The sequence below is a fragment of the Callionymus lyra genome, chromosome 12 (genome assembly GCF_982586985.1).
Source record: "Callionymus lyra chromosome 12, fCalLyr1.hap1.1, whole genome shotgun sequence".
Classification (NCBI taxonomy): Eukaryota; Metazoa; Chordata; class Actinopteri; order Syngnathiformes; family Callionymidae; genus Callionymus; species Callionymus lyra.
The window spans coordinates 11,887,819-11,911,252 of NC_141829.1; the positions used below are offsets into that span (position 1 = coordinate 11,887,819).

The 23,434-nt window shown below is 41.4% G+C and overlaps 2 protein-coding genes across 5 annotated transcripts in view; one reads left to right on the forward strand and one right to left on the reverse strand.

Moving 5' to 3' along the window:
- satb2 (SATB homeobox 2) overlaps positions 1–19,083 on the forward strand; it is a 45,133-nt gene extending 26,050 nt beyond the window's left edge. Inside the window, exons 8-14 of one of the 4 annotated variants that reach the window (XM_087804338.1) lie at positions 100–683; positions 2,679–2,891; positions 3,919–4,005; positions 4,465–4,632; positions 7,025–7,219; positions 16,590–16,799; positions 16,875–19,083. In XM_087804338.1, the coding sequence (XP_087660464.1) occupies positions 100–683; positions 2,679–2,891; positions 3,919–4,005; positions 4,465–4,632; positions 7,025–7,219; positions 16,590–16,799; positions 16,875–17,360 (1,943 nt within the window). In that variant the 3' untranslated portion in view covers positions 17,361–19,083. The remainder of the gene's footprint in view (positions 1–99; positions 684–2,678; positions 2,892–3,918; positions 4,006–4,464; positions 4,633–7,024; positions 7,220–16,589; positions 16,800–16,874) is intronic. The other 3 variants (XM_087804340.1, XM_087804339.1, XM_087804341.1) reach the window with 3 other exon arrangements.
- Positions 13,240–23,434, reverse strand: part of plcl1 (phospholipase C like 1) — a 134,932-nt gene continuing 124,737 nt past the window's right edge. Inside the window, exon 10 of the mRNA XM_087804337.1 lies at positions 13,240–13,257. Coding sequence (XP_087660463.1) covers positions 13,255–13,257 — 3 coding nt within the window. The 3' untranslated portion in view covers positions 13,240–13,254. The remainder of the gene's footprint in view (positions 13,258–23,434) is intronic.

Sequence of the window (23,434 nt, forward strand, 5' to 3'; positions counted from 1 at the left end):
TTTGTTTGCACTTTGTTCTGTGGTGAATGGACCCCCTTTCTAAAATAAATCCCCCCCGAGAGATCGATAAAGTTTCATGTATTTCACTTTCTTTTTCAGTTGAGAGAGACAACATGGCGGAATTCTGTATGCTAGGCCAGAGACCCCCGCCGCACTTGACGGGCCTTCCTCAGATGGGTCACCTGGGATCCGCCAACCCCATGATGAAGTCCGGATCCGGAGATTCACAAGTCCCTTCCCAGCCACCGCAGCAACCTCCTCAACCGCAGCAGCAGCCGTCCCCCCACGGACCCCTCCACCACAGCCCGCCGCTCCGCACAGGCCAAGTGCCACCCCCGCCTCCTCCGCCGGGGGCCCTCCAGCCCCTGCTGGGCCCCGGCGGGCTCCTCTCCCCCCAGCTCTCCCCGCAACTGGTCCGCCAGCAGCTCGCCATGGCCCATCTCATCAACCAGCAGATAGCCGTGAGCCGCCTGCTGGCCCACCAGCACCCTCAAGCCATCAACCAGCAGTTCCTCAACCACCCGCCCATCCCTCGGGGCTCCTCCAAAGGAGGCGACCATCCCGGGAGCAACCCCTCGGCCACAGAAGTCTCCTCTGAGATCTACCAGCAGGTCAGAGACGAGCTAAAGAGAGCTAGCGTCTCCCAGGCTGTGTTCGCACGAGTGGCGTTCAACCGCACACAGGTACCTAAAACAAGAGTCTCAGAGTCGACAAATAAAACACCTCAGATATTTAAACATCGACTTGATATAAAAGCGACACCAGGTCAACATGCAGACACTCGTGACATCAATAGAGCAGGTGAGCGGTAATTACGGAGGGTGACGTCGCTGATAAGACGTATAATTTTTCACAGAGGGTTCAAGCTAATTCTGGTGGTCACCCACTTGTGGCTATATTGAGGAGGAGAAGCTCTCGCACAGCGGGGGGAACATGACGGATCATTAGGTATCGTTCCCTGCGTTCTCAACAAGACGAACACCTGATATGTTCAGCACACGCTGAACTGATCTCCACACGACACAGTGATTTGATGGTCGTCTCTGGTCTCGCTGAGGCCACACGGGAAGAATCAGATAAACTAAATATCTTGGATTATTGTTTTTTGCGAACACAACAATGTTACCAATAGATAAAAACGGCCAACAATGTCAAAAACATAAAGTAGAACTTTCCAATGAAAATACTACAATGAAAAAGTAATGTTTAATTTTGTTTTGAAGCTGATTTAATGAAGTGTAGTCTTCTTTCAAATTTAATTTGGGTGGATGGATAGACAGTTAGATGGATAGCTCTACGGACAGATGGATGGATGACCGACAAACAGACGTATGGATGTAGTAGTTGGATGGATAGACAGATGGATGGATGGACAGGTGGATGAATAGACGGATGGACGGACAGATGGATAGATGTGATAGCTAGACCGAAAAACAGATATACGTATGGATGTAGTAGTTGGATGGATCAATGTGATAGATGGATGGATAGACAGATAGAAAAATGGATGGATGGATGGATGGATGGATGGATGGATGGATGGATGGATGGATGGATGGATGGATGGATGGATGGATGGATGGATGGATGGATGGATGGATGGATGGATGGATGGATGGATGGACGGACGGACGGACGGACGGACGGACAGCTGGATGGATAGACGGACGGACAGACGGATGGATGGATGTAGTTGTTGGTTGGATGGATGTGAAAGATAGATGGATGGATGAATGTGAAAGATAGATGGATGGATAGAGAGATAGACAGATGGATGGATGGATGTACAGTTAGATGATAGACAGACGGACGGATGGATGGATGTAGTTGTTGGATGGATGGATGTGATAGATGGATGGATGGATAGAGAGTAAGACGGATGGATGGATAGACAGATGATTGACAGACGGACGGATGGATGGATGTAGTTGTTGGATGGATGGATGGATGTGATAGATGGATGGATGGATAGAGAGATAGACAGATGGATGGATAGACAGTTAGATGATAGACAGACGGACGGATGGATGGATGTAGTTGTTGGATGGATGGATGTGATAGATGGATGGATGGATAGAGAGATAGACAGATGGATGGATAGACAGTTAGATGATAGACAGACGGACGGATGGATGGATGTAGTTGTTGAATGGATCGATGTGAAAGATAGACAGAAAGAAAAATAGATGGATAGTGTTGCCGGAAAATTGCTGTGTTGTCATTGCAAAATAAGAAAATTAGAACCATGAGAAAATAACAATCAAACATAAGATCTAAATAAAGTGATGTAAATGAACACATGATACCATTCACCAATCAATGTCCACTTTGTCTGTGTAACTGACACTAGTTTCACACACATAAAATAGTTTTACACAATTCAACATGCCAACAGAATGAGTCAAGTTAGAGATTAAAAAAAAAAAAAAGTGATTCAAAAACAATAATAATCATAAATGTAAACAATAATGGCATAATTGGAAAGTCGTAGTCTAAATAAAACCCTCTAGACTCAGAGTAACAGGAACATGTTAAATAATAATATGTCTTATGCTAACCATGTGAACATTCAGATGGTTCATTTATTGTTTGATTTCGTTTTTATAAATGTATGATGTTTCAATAATATATATTATCATGTTAATAATTATACATGATTTTTTCGTTTTGTTTTCCAGGGTCTTTTGTCAGAGATCCTGAGGAAGGAGGAAGACCCTCGCACAGCCTCACAGTCCCTGCTGGTCAACCTGAAGGCCATGCAGAACTTCCTCAACCTGCCCGAGAACGAGAGGGATCGCATCTACCAGGAGGAGAGGGAGCGCACCATGAACCCGTCGGTCGGCCTGCCGGCGTCCAACTCGTCCAGCCCCGTCACGCCACGACTACCACAGGTTAGCGCGGCGGCGTTCGTGAGCACGGATCACCTGTTCGTCTGGTGCATCATGGGAGTTTTGAGGCCTAATTATATCATAGTATAGTTTATATGTTCGTCTGGAGGATCTTGGGAGTTTTGAGCTCTAATTATTTTATAGTATAGTTTATATAGACAATATTTCAACACTTAAATGACTCTAAATCTCTTGATATCATTGGAAATAAGAAGGAATCCTCTTGGACAATTAAGACAAAGATAGTTTGTCTTAGTCGCTGGTTGAAAATAATCTTCTTTATGATTAAAATCAATGATTTATTCCCTTTTTTGCATAATAAAATACTATAATACTATAATCTATTACTCTAAATCATTCCACAGAAATGCATTAGTCAATTGTATATTATTAGATAGCGCTAACATTATTACAGTTTGTGGTTGAATTAATTGAATTAACGTCACAAATTATGATGCTATTTTTTTTATAGTGGCGGGAAAGAGGAAGTCATGAGGTTACCGGCACCAAACCAGAACAGGGACCGAGTGACTTCTCATTCATGGCATGACTTACCTATAAAATGACAACGAAAACAAACAACCATCCACAATAAAAATCCAACTAGTTCTAGTTGCCTGGTTGCAAATAAACCTTTTCACTAAACACGGAAACAACACGAGTTCTAGTCAAACAAACTCTGGTCCAACAATATCAAAGTTGACGCGTTTCAAGCTATGATTGATTGGAGTTTAAACTTGGAACAAACTAAACTTAACTAAATGATAAAATATGATCATGACTCTAAACTCATCAAAGTAAAACCTTCTGGACCCAAAATTGGGGGTGAGCAAAAAATATGTAGCAAAAAATACAAATAAAAATTGTGGCGTTGTGTCTCTTAGAAAGACACTTAACCCTGTTCGCTTCCGATGGTTGGTAAAATAACATCTGCCGCGTCGCAGCCTACTCCCATCAGCCATTACTAAGCGGTAAAAGTGTAAATGACATCAGGTGTAAAACATTGACACACTTGTGTGTGTGTGTGTAGAAAGTGTGGGAGAGAAGCCTGGACGACCAGATCACCCCGGATACCTGGGCCTCCATATGGAAGAACAAGACAAAGATCTCCAACTCGGTGAGTTCTCCCTCATCTTGACCTCTAATTTACGTCAACAGATCCTCTTTATAAATGGTAGAACGACATCAAAGGAGGACAGAACACACTCTGGCATCTGAACATAATCATTTAGTCTGATAAAAAAGAATCCCTCTGATGTCAGAGCGATGCCCGCTCGTGGCTGTGGTCGATATTTTCTCCTTCATATTGTGTCTATGTAAAATTATCTCAGCATCGTTTACACTGCGGGAATGTAAGCTGGCCGGTCCGTACATGTTTCGTGGATGACTTCAAACGCTGTGTACACAAGCGGAGTGCCAGTGCACGCTCATTCAAACAGAACCAACAAAGAAAAGGGACTTAATGAGTCTGATGTACTGCAGATGTGCAACAGTGAGTTTGTCATATTTTCGATGGGGGCCGGCTGGTGGATTTTGTTAGGGGTTTGTCACGACGCTTACCTTGCGTTTCATCCAGTGTCTCCACCTGCAGCCGAAGCCGCCCTGCCCGGTGCCCGAGCTCTCGCTCAAGCTGGAGTCGCTGGTCAACATCACGTCGGGCATCTACGATGAGATACAGCAGGAGATGAAGCGAGCCAAGGTGTCCCAGGCTCTGTTCGCCAAGGTGGCGGCCAACAAGAGCCAGGTGAGTCAGCGCTATAAATGTTCTTCTCAAATCATTTCACAGCCCTTCATTCATCGTGTGGAAACCCAGCAAAAACAGACTGGCAACGGTTATAAACAAATGATAATAGATGATGGTGTGATTGATGTTAAAACAGTGACCATTGAATCAAACTCTAAACACATCATAGGACTAAAATATATTGACAATTTTAATGAAGGGAGTCAAACTTTACAAAACGGACCAAATTTGGTCCTAAAAAATAACTCGGTATCTTTAATATTAATTATTATTTAATTATTATGGTGTCGACAACTTCTTTCAAAAATACATACTCTAAAATTTAAATACAGGGAACTTTATTTGTACTAAAGAGAAGAAATAGAATCAGAATCACCTACATTTTCATTGTAACTGTTAATTTAATTCGATACATTGCTGTTAAATATTGATACGATATCGTGAAAAGAACATTTCGATATTCAGTGCATTAATATTTTTTGATACCAGAAGTGCCCAGAAAACAAGCACGGGAGAACATACCAAATAATCATAGTAAAAAACATCCAAAAACCATCCAAAAACCACCAAATTGAATCAGAGTTTACATATTTTTATATTGAAATCTGATTAAATTTGACGTTAATATCCTCAACCAAACTACAGCGTTCGTGCTTTCAAGCCACCATTTAAAATGTTAAATTATCAGTTAATCTTTGACAGAAACAAACCTGAAGTGTGAGTAAAATTAATTTATTCATAGGTTTATTTATCTAATTAGGAACGTGAGCAGCAGCAGTGAGAAGCCATACAAGTGATCTCCCAAAACCTTCCTGCAAAATTAAATTTTGTTCAGATAAATGCAATTGTTTTTGATATATTTTGCAAACAGACAAAACACTCGTCCTCCTCTAGTATCTAGATTATCTTCGTCCAAAAATCTGAAAACAGCTTTCATAGCAGTTGTTCAACCAGTGTGTTGTGATCTTCTGTCACGTCCACCTCGTTCGGCAGGTGTACGCGTGACAAGGGTAATACGTGGGCATGTGTGCATTTGTACGCACTGTATGCATGGTTGTGTATGTGCGAGCGGCGAGCTCGGTCCCCCAGGTCGGAGGGTCTGGGGGTGGCTGCGGGTCACAGCTCAGTGCACCCATCTGCTGCAGCTGGCCGCAAGGACGGAGGGAGCGAGCCATGATCAGGCTATTAGCGTCGCACGCTGCCCGAGGAGGCTGGTTGAACACAACAGCTGGTGTCACAAACCGAAGCAGTCTAGCAGACATAATTGAATCTCCCGCAATACCCCCCCCCCACCTCAGCCGTCTCGTTTACCCTCCGCGTTCACTTCAAACCCGAGGCCACGATGTTCGTTTAAGTACTTTTCCCATCATTCAAAGCACTTGATATGAAACTATTGTATCATGTGCTCTCGCTTTAAGCACAAGTTATAGTTATTTTATTTCAATATTATTGCTTTAGAAATGACATAAGTAAGTGCCTTTTTTTTTCTTAATCCAAGATAAGTTCAACTTTGCACAGTTCGTGAAGCATTGGTTAACAGCCTGCGCAAAAATAAATAAAAATATAATTTCTGTTTTTACTCTCTGAAAGGTTATTTGTTGTATTTTCTCTGAAGTAAATCCGTTTTATTTGTAAGAAATAACATTAGGCTGCAACTCCTGATAGGTCAAGACGCTTGTTTGAGTCAAGTTTACTGAAAAATTTGAAATGAAAACTATTTAAAATGAGTGAAATACAAACTAATATTTATTTATGCTGCTTTAATCCGAAAATATTGCCAACATTTAAACGGTCCTCGGCATTAACTTTCAAGACAAAAAACTTTTTAGCTTATAAACGTAATATACTGGAATAAGCAAGCAAAGATAAGAACCGAATAGATAAATAATTAAAACTCACTTTTAAAATATAAAACAACGCTCCTTTTTGATCCTTAACTGTATTTTTAAGGCCCAGTCATTGTTCAGAAGTGATTCCTTCAGATTCTCTACTTTGATGCGACGTTTAATGTGGATATCAGATTGTGCACTGACAGGTTATGTCCACTAGTTGGCCTCTTATTTGGACTGATAATGCTTGAACTTATCGTTACTTCCACAATTCTTTTCCCTTCTCAACCTAATGCTGAACGCTCCTGACCACTGCCAAACAGAACCAGACCACATGATCGTGTGCATCAAACACCTGATATTATCCACAGGATCAACCTTTATAGCTGCTAATAATAAATAAAAACAACTAACACAAAGTAACGCTTCAATAAAATACAAAGACAGTCCATGTCGTCTTCCTTTGCCTCAGAGGGGGTCGTATAATAATTTGGCACGTCGGTGGGAAAAGAATCAGCGACGAGGTTCGGGACTCGAATAAACGGCTCACTTTCCCCCTGCAGGGCTGGCTTTGTGAGCTGCTCCGGTGGAAGGAAAACCCCAGTCCGGAGAACCGCACTCTGTGGGAGAACCTGTGCACCATCCGGAGGTTCCTGGCGCTGCCGCAGACGGACCGGGACCTGGCCTACGAGGAGGAGTCGAGGCACCATCACAGCGAGAGGCTTCACACCGTCCTCCACCTGCCGCAGGACCCACAGGTAGAAACCGTGGTCCACAAAAGATACTTTGATTTTACGTGGCCGGACGGTCGGCTCAGAATCCAAATAGATGTTCATGTTGATATTCTGACCTATAAAGATGCTCGTGTTTGATATAAGATAAGGAAAATAGATCATAGATGTCGAAGATTATAATAACTTCCAGTGACAGTAAAAACTAAGCTTGAAGAAAACAAATTTGATACGTTTTGCTAGAAATAACATTTGTTTGACCGAGAGCGTTGAAGATTTTGGCCCCTCAAGTGATTTTTGGTTAAGACGTTATTCTCCATGAAGAACATGCTCTGGTTCATAACCGGCGGTGGTTTGCGTGATCGAATCTGCCGCTTTAATAAAACCCTTCAGCGACACACGAACGACAGTGATTTCCCCACAGGCATCTAAATCTTGAGAAAGATTTTTTTCTTTTTTAAATACTTCAAAAGTACTACACAGTCTCCCTCCGCCCTACGAGACAGACTACGCCTGTCTTTTAACATTTTTATTTGCAATTATTTACTCATTATTTGCTTCTATTAAGCATGCACACAAGTGTTTGATCTAGTTGTGTGTTCACATGTGTTTGTGTGCGTGCCCCAGAGGAGCGGAGAGTAAACAGAGTTGCTGGGTGGTGTGGCACTGGAGGAAATGCCCCATTAGTTTTTGAAGAGCGAAGCTGAAGGGAAGAATGAGGGAGATCGATGCAGGAAAAACTCTCTTGACGTGCCGATGTCTTTCATTAACTGCGGGTTGAGTCGCCTCGATCCTCCCGACAGATCCTCGACAGTCTCTCCCTCTGTTCCCGCTATTGCTATTAAGCTGAACAGATAATAGTTGTCAGCCGGGGATTTGAAGTGCCACGAGTGATGAGGATTCTAATGAAAATGCGTTTCATTTCTGGATTTGATGAGTGTTTGATGTGTTCCTCGGCGACATTTATCGTCCAAAGATTTATACAAGTTTGTGGAAAAAAAACCAGACACATGACATTATGAGTTAAACGTTCGCTTCATTCCCTCTCACACACAAAGACTAATGACTTAAACCTAAGGATTTAGGATTTAATGAGGTTTTCACATGGTTTTAATAGCACATCAGAATGTCTCAATGTCAGAATGTATCTTAATTAAAAGTGACACAAATGCTTTGAAGCCTCAATTTTACTGGTGAGTTGTTAAGAAGAACATATTATTAACAGAACTAGTGACAGCATTAATGTATATACATGATAGGTTTAAGTCGAAGTTATATACAGTAGCTGGCACTTGATGTGTGGATAAAACTGGACTTTTGCTTTACCTATTTGTAATTATAATCAAATGTTGATGTAACCACTAACTTCCCATGATCGTGTAAGAGATACTTTTCTCAAAGTGTTGCTCATTTTGTACCTAAAAATGCTAAAAGCTGGTGCAGACCACAGTAAAGAAGTGGCTCATGGTTGTCTAAAGCTCCATCTGATTTATCAATTGACCAAATATGAGCCAAATTTTACTGTTGAGCTGATGGCTACATTCAATAAAAACACGGGACGTATAGTTTGGAAATTATTAGATTAAACTGATGGCAAACATTGACTTAATGTTTTTTGTAGATCTTGTATGATAAGAATTTTGTATCAACATCAGATCAACACAAGTGATGAAGAAGAATTCAAAGTTCAAGGGTTGAATAACTTTGAAATACTTTTCCTATATACGAAGAAGTTACTAGTTTATTGCAACTCAACAAAACCATGAAAATAATTATCTTCCCATGGACCAATGATTAAAAACGAGAAACGCAGATTCGAACAACACATAATAAAGTCGTTTTCAATTAAATGCCGTAATAATAAGAAACAGAAAGAAGCTCACAACATATTCAATAAAAGGCAGTCGTCACTTTTTGATCCTGTTTCACTGCAAGATGTCATTTCTGAGCAGTTCATTGCTGAGACAGTTCTATTAAAAGCAGTAAACAGCATTAAAAGTCCCTCAGAGTTTAATAGAAAACAGTGATTGAACTGGAAATCAACAGAACCACGGCTCAGCCTTCAATCAGGGAAAGTTTAAGCGACCTTGACTCAAAGGTGGAGGTCGAGGTATGAGCAGGAAAGGAAGGGGAATGACGGTCAATATAGAAGGAATAAACAGGAAGTCTGATAGTCATATTGTATTTTTATTCTAGAAGGCTGGATCTTCAACATGTGTTCAACAATCCCATCAAATTATATTCTTTCAACACGAGTTTTACTTCAGTATAATTGTTGACATCCATTGTATCTGTTCCTTACATTATCTTAAACACTTGACTCCTAATAAGTCACCATATTAACCTAGAGGAGTCGACTGTATCCTCTCATCCTAAGTCATCGCGGGGATGTCTCTTTCTTGTATTTATTTTATTCTAGAACGCTCAGTCTACAATATTCTTTCAACAATCCCATCAAATTATTTTCTTCGACATGAGATTCACTTGTGTAATTGTTGACATACATTATATCTGTTCCTTATCTTATCTTGAAACATTCCTAATAAGTCACCGTATTAATTTACCTTGAATTTGAGCCAAAAAACTGAAGAAATGGCATTTAACAAATTTATTTGAGTAATATTGTTTAGTGTTTATGACAAAAGTTATACTGAGTTATTATAGATAAATTACTATCTATGATCTTGAGTGTTAATTTAGTGTGATTAAATGATGCTGACTTGACAAAATATAAATTTAGGCATTTGTAAAAGTTGAGCCAGACTGACCAGCTAATGGCTACGATTAAAAAAGATTCGAGGTATAGTTTAGATTCAACTGACAGCAAACATTTAAGTAACCGCATTTAAGTATTTTCCATGTTTTATGAAGTATTTTCACAAAAGTTGCTGCTCTAATAAACGACAGGGAAAGACTGGGATCAGCAACTAGATCGGCGAGAAAAACCACCACCACCCAAGTACAACGAAAAACCCTTTCCTTCCGTGGATGATGAGAAAAGAAAATCCTAGAGGAAACATTGAAATCCATTTTCTACCACAAAAAGTATATTCCATATGTCATTAATCAGAACCAGGCGGACTCTGAAACTGTAGCATCGCGACATGAATCGGTTGTTTTTCCGCGGCCCCGCCCACCTCCGTCGGCACCTCCCCGGCACCCACGTACGGAGTATTAAAAGCCAAAAGGGAAGACAGGAAGGAAGCTGTGGTGGCACCATTAGCACATTCCCCCTGCTCTTCTCACACTCTCAGCAAAGACCCGAAAATAAAGTCCGACCACCGTCGCGGTCGCGGCCCCCCCCCCCCCCTCTCGCCACACCCACAGACCAATCGTGGTGATTTATTAATAGCAAATAAGAGGTGTGTGTGTGTGTTGTCTGTCTCCAGACCCCTCCTCTCCCCCGCCGCCACCCCCGGCAACCTCAGGCTCCAGCCAAGCCACCACAGACCACACATGTGTCCCATCTGCCACACATGCAAATACACAAAATTTCACACTGATGTTTATAATATGAGTCCTCCTTTGTGTTGGGATCTAAAAAAAAAAAAAAGAGGCTCTAAAGCGGTGACAAGCGACTCTGGAATATATGAATATATGAAAAATGGATGTCCTTTGAGGCTTTACATCAAATATACTCAGTGATGTGTGTGTTTGGGCTGGACTGTATTTACAGTAGCGTGACGGTTCGCTACATGTCGAGGGGCTCGTGGGGGCATCTCCGCCTGTGATGCAGGTGTGTGTGTGTGTGTGTGTGTCGGTAACCCTCGCAGCATCCACATTTCTTCATGACTGACGCCGCCGTCCGCTCCACGGCTCTTACTCATATGGCTTCTGCAGTTAAGTGCGTCCCACAGCTAATTTGGCAGAGTCTGCCCTTATAAATAATTTCTTTATTGTTTTTGCTAAATTGATTTCTGCTGCACGTCTGCGGCCTGTTTATGTGTGTGTGTGTGTGTGTGTGTGAGGGTGTATGGCCACTCGCAGAGGCTGAGACCCCGGGGGTGGTGGACTAGAACCAACGCAACAAACCGGAGCCAATTTCTTATGTTACTTCAGTCTATGTCTGCGTCGAGGTGCATCACAAAACTTTGAATATCTGATAATTGATCCAACATTTCAACTTGTTTTAGTTACTGTAGTAGAAGACAATGAAATAAAGGACTAACTTAACTTTTGTGTATCCGGATGTAGGTAACATTCGGAGAAAATACCCTTTTGATATCCAAACAAATCCTAAACAGACTAAAAAATGCAAGTTTATCTTGTATAATGTACCTGCAGTGAATTCGCTCTAATATCCATGACATCAACAGTGTATTGCTTTGCTAATTTATTCCCTCTATATGTTAACATACGTCTATTTAGAAAGTGGTTTAAAATGGTTTTAGACCTTAAAAACAAAAGGCAAAGTTGCTACACTAAAGTCTAGCTTGTTAGCATAAAGGCTAACTTACTATGTAGCAGGAAAACTTTATATTTCTATAATTCAAACACGTGAGAATTAACGCAAACATTAAAATATTAGCTCAAATAGTCAAGATAGCAGTATAAGCTCCTGAGAAAGCAAATTGTATACTTTTTTTAGCAATTTAAAGTTTGAAAATATATAAGACAGAGTGAAAGTTAAGAGCCGGACGTGACTCTTTTTAAGTGGCAACTAACATTGTTAGACTTCTGTTGATTAAAAGGGAACATTTTGACTTAGTCAAGTCACTCAGTTAAATAATAACAAAACAATTATTAAGAATTACAGTTACTGAAGCAGCTTTATTCAAAATTTAGCCTCTCATTTTCAGCTCAGACACTAAGAAAAGTGATGAAAAGACAAGAAGGAACTTTAATGTATTATGTTATTTTTTACGTGGATATGCAGACAATAAATACGTGAGTTAAGTTGCAAATTTGAACTTTCAAATCACTTCTAAAGGAACTAAAAGGAACTGGAATAATTTATCTTTATCCGTTCATCTTCAGTAAATCGACTCAATATCACCGTTTTTATTTAAAAGTTAAAACTATGAAAGACAACCTTTAGAAGTCTGACCGACAAAACCGCTGCTTCCATATTGGATTCCACCGAATACATACTTCCTCGGCAACAAGAGGTCGTGGACAATTATTAACATAAAACGCACAAATTACCGGGATGACACATTGTTGCTCGACTTTCAAGCCCCGGACTTGTTGACAGAATGATAAATATTCATCCGATTAATCCTTTTAATCCTTTGAAACGTGATCCAAAGCACATCCATGTGTCTCGCTTTACATGCGAAATCCGTGAATTTCAAACTCCCGATTCAAGTGGTGCTTCCTTGTTATTCATTTTCCATATGGGGGGGAAACCAGCGCCGAAGACTGCGCAGGACTTTTTTTTTTCAGACATCATGGTGGCCTTTGTCGCGGGGGTGGAGTCTCTTGGGTGAACCACAATTAGGTTAATTGTTTAATTGCAGATAGATACCACACACAGCTGCAGTGCAAAAAAAAAGAGCAACAAAGGTTGTTTGTGCATGTATATAGAAAGATTCGAGTTGATCAAAGACACACACACTCGCAGTTGCACTCCACAGCCTGCTTAAATAACATGACGTGTATACACTTTTCATCAAAGAAACATTATTTTGCAGAAAAAGAGTCGTGAGTCATCCGCTCCCTCGGCCTGGCTCCGGTCCTCATGAAATATAACCTCACATTCGAATCGAGATGAGGGGATGCAAGAATGAGTAAAGAGAGAGAAACACACACACACACACTCACTGATTAACAGCAAAGGTTAAGTCATGCACAAAACTAACAGAAAAGTGATTTTTTTTTTTTTCCGTCTTCCCTTCATTATATATTTATCTCAGTGTTAATGGTGTCTCTGGTGGTCACACACGGCACATCCACCTCAACACGCCCGGAGTCGGAGAAAGAAAAAGGGAGAGTTTGAGACCCCTGAGAACCAGAGCTCATTAAGGAGTGAATCAATTATTTACTTTCTATAATTCTTTCATAGTTCTGCGCCGTAATTTGCCTTGATTTACGTTCAAATGAAACGCTTTTTTTTTTTCACTTCACTGCGGCGCACTCAGACCGATGCCAGGAGTGAGGAAACAAGAAAGAGACAGAAAAGATTGGAGGAGAATATTAAATCATGAGGCTGTTTGACGGTGGGGTTCCTGTGGTTTTTGGGGGGGAGCCTGGTGGTGCCGCTCAGAAGTCTCGCCGAAGCGTGATCTTAAGAACTCGCGGGAGGCAACAGGAAGATATGGAAAGTAGATCATTAACAATCATTTCTCTGTCATCACGTTCCATTCATCTTGGTTGAGTTTTTTTTTTCTTCGTTGGGACGTAAAGCAAACGATTCTTCAACACTTACAGCAGGCTTTATATCACTGGTGAGTTTGGATTTACGGTTTTTATTCTTGGCAAAAATCGGCGCTGGTTAAGCCTGAAGTCTGCAAAGTCAGTACTGGGGGTTTATCTTCAAGTAAAATGTATAATACTATACAATAAAACAACATTTTTGAATTTCAAGTACTCCCGCCATCTTAAGGAAATCACTAAGTTAAGAGTAACCCACCGGTGGTTTTGGGAAAGTTGCAGAGACTACGTACAATCCTTCCTTTCTTCTTCCTTTTTTGTGAACTCCTGTTTTATCTTGCCCTTTAAAGTATATACTTTATTGAATATTGTTTTGATTGTTTAAGCGCTTTGTGACCCTGGTCTGGAAAAGCGCTATACAAATAAAAGTTACTTACTTACTTACTTACAATGAAACTAAAAATAAAATAAAACGGCTTTATATTTCAATTAGCAGCATAAGTAGAATTGAGGAGTTGCTGAACTGGTAGTAAAACACTAGCGTTGAAAGGGAGGACGGCTCAAATAGAGAAACCAAAAAGACTGACTAGGCGCAGAACTAAAAGCAAAAGTAGTTCAGGGAAACAAATAAAGCTCAAGCACCTTTAAAATGAAAACAATAGAATAATGGACCAGGTGTGCGTCACTAGGAAAGCGGACACAGGAAGTACATAAACAAAATAAAACCAAAATAAAACCAGGAAAAAAGGGATTTTTCTTCTCGTTTTCCCTTCTTTCTTTTGGCCGTCACAATATAAACTACACCTCATACACAAGTTTTATTTTCCCACAAAATGAGAGCCGGCGATAAATCGTTGCTCCAGCGAAGGTGCTACAAACATCAGTCTTTCAATAGCGTGACTCAACTCACTGAGTGACCTATTGAAACATGCCAAACAAAAAAAATAAATAAGAAGGAAGACGGGTTGAGGAGGACACAGGAAACCATTGAGAAACTTTTGGCATCACAGAGTTTGGGTCTGATTTGGTTCTCGAGATGGGCTGTGGCGGAGAACGACTCCATTAGTGTCCTAATGCATTACTGTTGCGGGGAGAAAAAGGGGGGAAGACAAAAGCAAACCGGGGGCAGTTGTATAAGACGAATAAAGAGGCAGGGACGTCAGTTGTAGGGAAGGGAGAAAGAGAGGGTCTTGCGAGGCTGACTTTTGAAGGAACCGAGCGGCGCTGTGTGTTTGGTTCTGCTCGCCAACATCATCATTAGTGCGTGAGGCAGAGCAGGCCTCGCCATCGCCGAATGTGTGCGGCGATTGATCCTCGCTGTCGACCTGAATGAGCGCCCAGATGATGAAGGTCTGCAAATGGGGGGGCAGGCAAGTGGGGTTTCACAATCCCCTCCATGGTTTACCCTCAATTTAGTTATTAAGTGTCCCACTAACTTGGCGAAGGGGTGGGGTGTTTGTGGCTGTGTGGTCCCTCATTATTGGAGGGACGGATATATTTCTCTATTCTGAGTTCGGCTGCCCGGAATTCCAGCAGGAATTTTTCTCCATATCTAAAAATGTCACTCTGCGTGAAAAAGAAGACGAGGGCGGAAGAGACACAAATAACAAAAAAGGGAAAAGCTACTAAAATTCCTGTAAATGGTTCTCTCCCCTGCTGAAAATAAAGCCTCAGTGAATGAAACTGGAGCAGTTTCATGGCCTGCCCTCAGTATTATTTAAGTAATACCCTGTTATTATTGAAGACAGGGAGAGAAAGGCGAACGGCTATTATCTTTATGTGGGTCCTTTAATTTTAATGCACCACAGATTTATAGCTGGGCATTCCAGTGGGGAGGCCCCTCCCTGCTCTTAAAGCGAGCGGGCGGGACACGACCACAATGCACTAACAACAGTCACTACCTTCTCACAAACAACAAATGTCCCCACTTTCCCTCAAAAAACTGCTGCCAGAATGACCGCCGGAACCAGCTTATTATTTCATGTTTGAAAGAGAATAGATTTTTATTTCAAGCGATGATTGTATAGTCCTGCGGTTTAACTCGGCCCCGTGTTTATCATGAAATTGTTCCCATGAAGATAATGTCGAGTCACTTTGTTTAATTAAAACGTGCGGAGGGTTTGATTCTGGCCAGAAGGCGAATTACATTAACACCGAGTCATTTACTGTCAATAAATATTGCCCTCAATACACCTATAAGGCTTGTAGTAAAAACCCACTGCAGGAATTAAAATGAAGTGGTCCCTGAACATCGAGTCAGAATCTTGAATTTTGAAAGCATGATTTAACTCCAGTATACCAGGCGACGAAACATTTTTCAAATATTTATATCTGTTAAATAAAATAATAAACAAAATGAAAGAAGTACCGAGAGACAGACTACCACCAATTCACTCATTTACACCTAAAAATACTTATATATCCTTTAGCTTAACAGAACAGCAGTTGGAAGTTGTGCTAGAATGATGCTAACATGGTTGTTGCACCGACACTGATGGGAGTAGGCTGCGACGCAGGCGCCATCAGAAGCAATCGAGGTCAAGTGTCTTGCCGCGACGGCATGATCTGGACCTGGGATTGAACTCGCAACTTCTTAGCCGCAAGTCACGCACTTGACCTAACGCTGACCCCAACACTTTTAGCAGACAATTCCTTGAAAGAAAATACATCTTTTTACCACCAAAATGTTGGCAAGAAATTATAGCTTATCGCTTTGGTGACCACGAGCATGAGTAAAAGATGTAGGATATCATAAGGCAAAGGTTATAATTTACTTAAAATTCAGGGATATATTTTTGGTTTTGAAAAACATGTATTTACGAGACGAAAAGTGAAAATAAAGAAAGTGAAAAATGGAGTACTTCCAGTGTTTACTTAGATAGATCTTCGCAAGAGTACCGAGAACAAGTTCAAGTGTTCGTCCCCAGATTAGTGTTTGCCAAACACTGGTTTAAGGGAGTTAATAAAACATCCTCATTCATGGTTCAACCTGGCTACTGTGTACGAGCTGCTAACCTGACTTGTGAATAGAGTAGGATCTTCAAGTGCTCGTGTTGATCAGGGGTCAACGCGCCCCATTAAAAAGCTCTATTGTCTTTCACGACAGGCTCTTCACAGACCACCACCCCTCCAGCTAAAGGAGCACCACCACCAGTCCCCGGTGCGGGAGGAGCATCTTTCTGCATCTATGAACGAGGAAGTCTCGCATAACTTGGCGGCCGGGTCGGCAGGTGGATGTCCTCCCGGTTCTGTCGGCGGCGCCGTGAGCAACAAGAAACCACGCTCACGCACTAAGGTGACGCTCGTGAAAAAGATTGCGATCTATGATGCAACTTGGCCTTGACACATATTCCACATCTGTATTTCATAGATTTCCCTGGAGGCCCTGGGCATCTTGCAGAGCTTTATTCAGGATGTTGGCCTTTACCCAGACCAGGAAGCCATACACACTTTGTCAGCACAGCTGGACTTGCCCAAGCACACCATCATCAAGTTCTTCCAGAACCAGCGCTACCATGTCAAACACCACGGCCGACTCAAGGAGCTGAGCGAGGGGGCGGCGGCCAGCGGGGGGGTGGACGTCAGCGACTACAGGGAAGAGGAGCTGCTCTCGGGATCGGAAGACCCGGAGTCCAGCGAGGACGGCGCCGACGAAATGTACCAGTCGGAGGGAAGCAGTGGAAGCACGGGAGGACTGAGCCAGCCTCCGCCTTCCTCCAACTCCAGCCAGCTATCGTCCGGGAACAACGTGGCTCAGGAGGAGGGCAGGGACAAGGGCCACGGTCGGCCCGGCGGACCCATCACGCCCGGGAGCTCCTCGTCTAGTCCTAGGGAACAGGTCGACTACCAGAGGTAGAAACCGGTTGCGGAGGGGTTCGAAAGGAAGGGAGAGAGTGCGTCGCTCGAAAAAAACCTCCACAGCCAGAAACAAAAATCATAATTAAGACAATCATCCGTCTGTGTGGACGATTAGAGCGATCCCTAAATAACCATTTCATTTAGAGGTTCAATATTTTGGAAGACTTCAGATGGTGTCGTCAGTCTGGCCTTTATCTGGAACATCAAAATAATCATTTCCCAGAGTGAGCCCGTTTTCGAAGAGAAGGGTAATTCATGATGATGGGATTTTGTCAGCGAAGGCCAAAGACGGTTCTCTTTAATTAGTCGACACCCGAGAGAGAGAGAGAAAGAGACAGAGAAAGAGAGAGAGAGAGAGAGAGAGAGAGAGAGAGAGAACGTTGGATTTGTATTCTAGTCCACAAACCCTCAGGACAAACACTGATGTTGCTATTTGCTGATGCCTGCCCTGACAGCGACACGCCACGGCCATCCTGGGGTTTAAAAAAAAAGGAGAAAAAAAAGCGGGACCAAACTCTTCACCTTCTGCTTCTGTCAAGCACTTATTGTTCAACTCTGGCGGATGTGATGTATAGTTGTGACCCCGGGGCTCGACCTGTGAGGTCCTCGGGGCTTTGAGGAACAGTTTCTTTCAGAACGTGAGACGACGAGACAACTGTTGAGAAATAAAGGATGGACAGAGCGACCAAGCAATAAGTCACTTTATGTGTGGTAGTGCATCCCTTCTATGATTCCTCTCCGTCTCACTCTCCCCCCTTTTTCCCTCCCCCTTTAATTGGTGCCCGCCGTCTCGTGTCGCACCACACCTACCCGCACTTAAATTTCACCAACCGTATTTATTGCTATCTTTATCCATGATTATTATTATTATCATTATTGTTATTACTGTCGTTATTATGGCTAGGATTTATGTCGACACGTGCTATTTTGGGTTTTTTATCACCTTTTAAACATTGGTTTTCATCGAGGGGCATTCACGTGGACGACATGACACATTGAGGGCTAAGCCCGAAAAAAAAAGAGAGAGGGGGAGAAAAAAGAGAAAGGAAAGAAAATAAAAAAAAGAAGCAGTTACTGAGTGTTATTGGTCTCAAAATGTCCCGTCATGTTGTAATATTTTTACAGTTCACTTTCCATGAGGTAGTTACCAAGATTTGGTGAAATGTGAACAAGTATAAAAGTGATATTGTGCTTTTCCCTGCAGTTAACGACAATCGACTTTTTTGAGCCAAGATGTGGCAGGTTCGACTCTATCTTCACTTTCAATGTCTGTACATACCCCCCCAAAAAAAAGGGGATAAATTGTTATTGATGTGCATTTATTTTAAAGATTTTTGCTCAGTGACCTTCGATGTTTGAGCCAGTTTTGACTGCCAGAGAATTATGTCTACGGTGTTTTTTATATAAATGTGTCATTGTAAATCCGAAACATAAGGATATTTAAAAAAAGGAAAAAAAAGAGACAGAATTGAAAACTGTTCCAGTGTGGCTTCTTTTTTTTCTCTCTGAGTGTCCATGTCAAGAAGGGACGTCTGAGAGAGGATCGTCTACTGTGAGTGACCTCCCTATTCTACACTTGGATGAGCTGCCTTTGAATCATTGACGGTGATCACTTTGACGTTATTGTGCTCCTCTGTTTAACAGGAATCAGGGTTTAAAAATGCAGATCTGATAAAATCGTAGCTCTGTTGTTGTTGAAGTGAATTAAAGAAAATTGTGAATTCAAACCTTGCCACAATTTTTTGTGTTCATACTCACCAGTCATACTCAACTTCCTCTGATGCCTAACGTGAACTTAAATGTAATAATTGTAGTTTAGGTTTGACTATTAAGTTACCATTTTCATCACACTTTACTTTGTAAAATGTACAGAGTTATGTAAACAAATTGTAGGTCAACATTAAACTCAAAATATATTGAGCACATCAATAAATGATCAGAGTTGCTGTCCTCCAACAGTAACACTAATGTTTTTTACTCCATTTCAATACTTGGATTTGGAGAGAATCCAGCCGGAGATGAGAATACAAGGTGAGGTGGTTAAATATAGAGAAACCAAAAAGACTGACTCAACGCAGAACTAAAAGAAGAAGTAGCTCAGGGAAACAAATATCGAGCTCAAGCACCAGAAAAATGAATACAAAAGAACAATGGAACCGAGAATACAAAGAAGGAAAGGCAATTTACCAGAGCTTCAGTTCTATAATACAGGTGTTTATTTGCTGTTCCATTTGGTGTCACTAAGAGTTTTGAAGAGGGTTATGCACTATTCTCAGTCAAACTACTTGTCAAATAAACAGATATATAATATATATTTTAAAAAAAAAGTATTATACTTACCCAGAGATAAATATAAAATCGGGTTGAACATTTTTTCTATATTGCAAAAAAATCAATTCATTCAAATTGTTGCCAATAAATAAAACTAACCGATTATCTTTAGTGGGGCCGTTCCAAATGATTGGATAACAATATGTCAATCAAACTACTTTTTCCCGCCCTCCCCCCTGACCCATAACAAAAAGGATGAGCTCATCGTCGATGCGCAGCTTTGAAGGAGAAGATTCAGGGAAGGTCCTGAACAAAGACTTGCAACATTTTGAAGATCACCTACCCCACCTTGAACACTTTCAAACTCCAATCCAGACTTTGTTTGGACATTATATGATTCAACTTTCAAAGATTACCTCAAAAGGGTTCACTCTAAATACGAAATACAAATACAAAATTCTAAATATGGCTCAAAAATCACCCTGCCTTGACATGAACAACCCTCTGTATAATTAACTAGTTCATAATAACAACAATTGCCCTGCGACAGACTGGCGTCCTGTCCAGGGTGTCCCCTGCCTCTCGCCCTATGATTCTGGGATAGGCTCCAGACTCCCCGCGACCCCGACCACAGGACAAATCGGTTGTCAATAAATGAATGATTAATAACAACAACAACAAAAACATAACCTTGACAAACTTAAACTATATTCTTTAAATTTGCCAATTATATATACCATTTATAATAATTACAATAATATACATATAAAAGAAGGTTTCAAGCTGCACTTCAGTGATAAAGTTAAATGTATGGATGCAATAAATTGAGAATTAATGCAGGAAAAAACATATACTCTGGTTAGAAAGGACGGACCCTGACTGTGTGCTGAAGACTAGGGCAGCTAAGAAAAAACAGGCATTTAACCTGCGACCAATGGTTTGGGTCAGTTGGGATCATTTTGACTCTCTCAATAAACAATAGACCTCAAGTGTTTCTGTTGACGTCAGCGCCTTGTATCAGAGTCATTTTTGCACCACGTGATGATGACAATCAGCTCATGCTGGGTTTCCTCCACTTTGAGACGATTACTCGTGACACAGCCATGTCCCAGCAGGGAACTCCCCCCTGAAGACCATCCTCACTCCTCGCTACATGTAAGACACCTTCATCTAGAAGACGATACGTGTATCGATGGTTGAATGGAAGTACTTACTACAGCACTGAGGACGTAAATGAGCCACCTAGCTGGGCAATTAAATGTTGGATTCTGATACAATTTTCCAGATTTTATCACTTTTTACTCCCGACTGATTGTTGTATGAAGCCGTTTTTACGAACCCCTTGGATTCGAAGAACAAGAAAGATGGTTTTAAGGTACGAACCATCAGAGAAAGAAGTTTTCAAGTCAGACAATAACTGTCAAAACATCTCTTTGCCCATCACACAATGTGGTCTCGACCAGTTTCTCAGAAAATCTCTTCAAATGTTTTCCAAACATTGCTTCGTCAGCCAAAAAGCTACATCAGTACTAACAAATTCACCAGCTTTCATCCACCAACGGGTACATTTCATCGTTTTATTAGCAAAATAATATGACAGAAACCTGAGTCTTTATATTTCCATGTCAATCATTCTTCTCAGAGTTTACATTCGCCCTTTCAAGTGAACCCTGTTTCATTAAGTTCAAAGGCTTCCCGTTTCAGAATTCCTTGTCTTTTTGAACACTGTTGTGCTTTGTGTATAAACTTGAGTGGGAGTCTGGGGCCGCAGGAGCCAAATATTGCATCAGTTGAACATGCATGTAATCAAGGAAAACCATGGGTGGAAAAAATTATTACTGAAGATGCCAATTTGGTCGGAATTTACTGGAAATTGCGCAGGACAATGTAGCTTCCTGTGTTTACATAGTAAAAAACATGCAATTTTGAAAGGCCTTTACTATTTGAAGATAGTTGTTGTTTCGTTAAAGTCCCTTCTGATGCAAAAACCTGTGGAAAAATCAGCTGATGTTTTTGTTGAAGGGGCCGAAACTAATATTCAGACAATAAAGTCAAGAGGATATTATGCAAGATAAAGCTAATAAGTAGCCAACAACTCAATCTGAATGGAAATATTATTCATACCTTCTACTTCTCTCGGACATTAAATTGTATTACTTAAGAAGTCATGGACGGTCTATCAGGAAATTAAAAAAATAAACTTCATCAATCCCTCGCCTGGCCTCCCTCAAAAGTGATAAACATCTTCCCCTTAATGGATGGAATCCATCAGTCCAAAACACAAACAAACAAATATTATGCAAAAGAAAAACAATAGAAATGAATCTGAATGTAAATGCCATTCAGAAGATCTAGAAACGTTTTGATTAAAAAAAGTTATTTGTTTCCAGCTTTTTATTTGGAATTTGGGAATCTTAATTTCTCCAGGCGACTCTGGGACGATTGCGATTAAAATGAAAAGTGCATCTATAAACGTGTGAGTGTGAGTACGGAGGGTTTTTCTCTCGTACAGCTCCTCCCTAAACCAATCATTCTGTCACTCGCCGGCCATTAGACTCAAATACACAGCCACACTGCGGTAAGCGCCTCTGGTTTTCATTGAGCACCACACGTACCCGTCTCCTTTCCACCTCATCCCTAAGTCTCCTAATTCAACTCATTATTCGCTCAATTGGTGGGCTTTAACCCCTCCTGCCTCAGGACTTATAGAGCTGGTAGTCATTAGTAGGCAGAACTTGTGACGGTGCGAGCAAGGGGGTACAAGAAGGCCCGGACTCTCCACCAAGTCCTCCATAATCTGCGAGGAAGTCCTGTCTGCCTGTTCCAGGACAGACATGCCGACAGACATTAACGCGTCAAAGACCACCCAGGGGGGTCTGCGGTTGCGATGCGATCTGAGCATCTGCGTCAGTGGATGACTGAAGTCTCCGGGGTAAACAGGGCAGCTAATGTGACCTTCCCAAGAGAGGAGTTCTTTTTTTTTGGAAAACCAAATCAAGCTTATTGGATTGCATTGTCCATTTGGCAGTCGTGATAAGCATTGTTGAGATCCGTACACAGACACACGTCGACTTTACTCGCATATCATTCATCATTCATCATTCAGCTTATACAGTCTCAAAGTACAGAAAGTAAACCAGACCAAAAAGCTGGGTCTTCCTGTGTCTTCTAGCTTTGTGCACATTTTGAAATTGTAAACTCAAACTTTTATATTTTCTTATTTTGTTAGCCAACTCGTATCTTGCAGCTACTATCACTCGACAAACTACAGATCATCATGATGACATCATCCTCTGAACACCGTTATCAGTGAACAGAGAAGCAGATGGAGCACTAATGCTCCTCCCATGATGCAACACTAATAGACTCAGGGACTCATTCTTTCCTCGTACTATTAGGCTGTTTAATTATGAGTTTGGGGGCAGGAGTGGAGTGAAAAGATGATTCTATTCCATGTTAATCTTTATATCCTTTTTCTTTGATTTATGTTCTTTATCTTTATCTTTAGATTGTGTCATCTTGCACTTTCTTTTTATTGGACTTTCTTCTTCTTGTATTGTCTGTATCTATCTATCTACTATAGTGCCAAGAGTATACATCAGCGGTACCGAAGAGACGGCCTACAGTTGTCGTGCCCCCCCCCCCCCCCCCTGACCAATACCAGGGTATATAGAGTTTTTATATGCAGTGCAAGTCAAGACTGTATGTTTTTGTCATGTTACTGCCTACGCTGTGATTGTTACCCTTTTTCTGTTACAAATGGACCCCAGCCCCCCCATCAGAGAATGGAAAACTTATTTG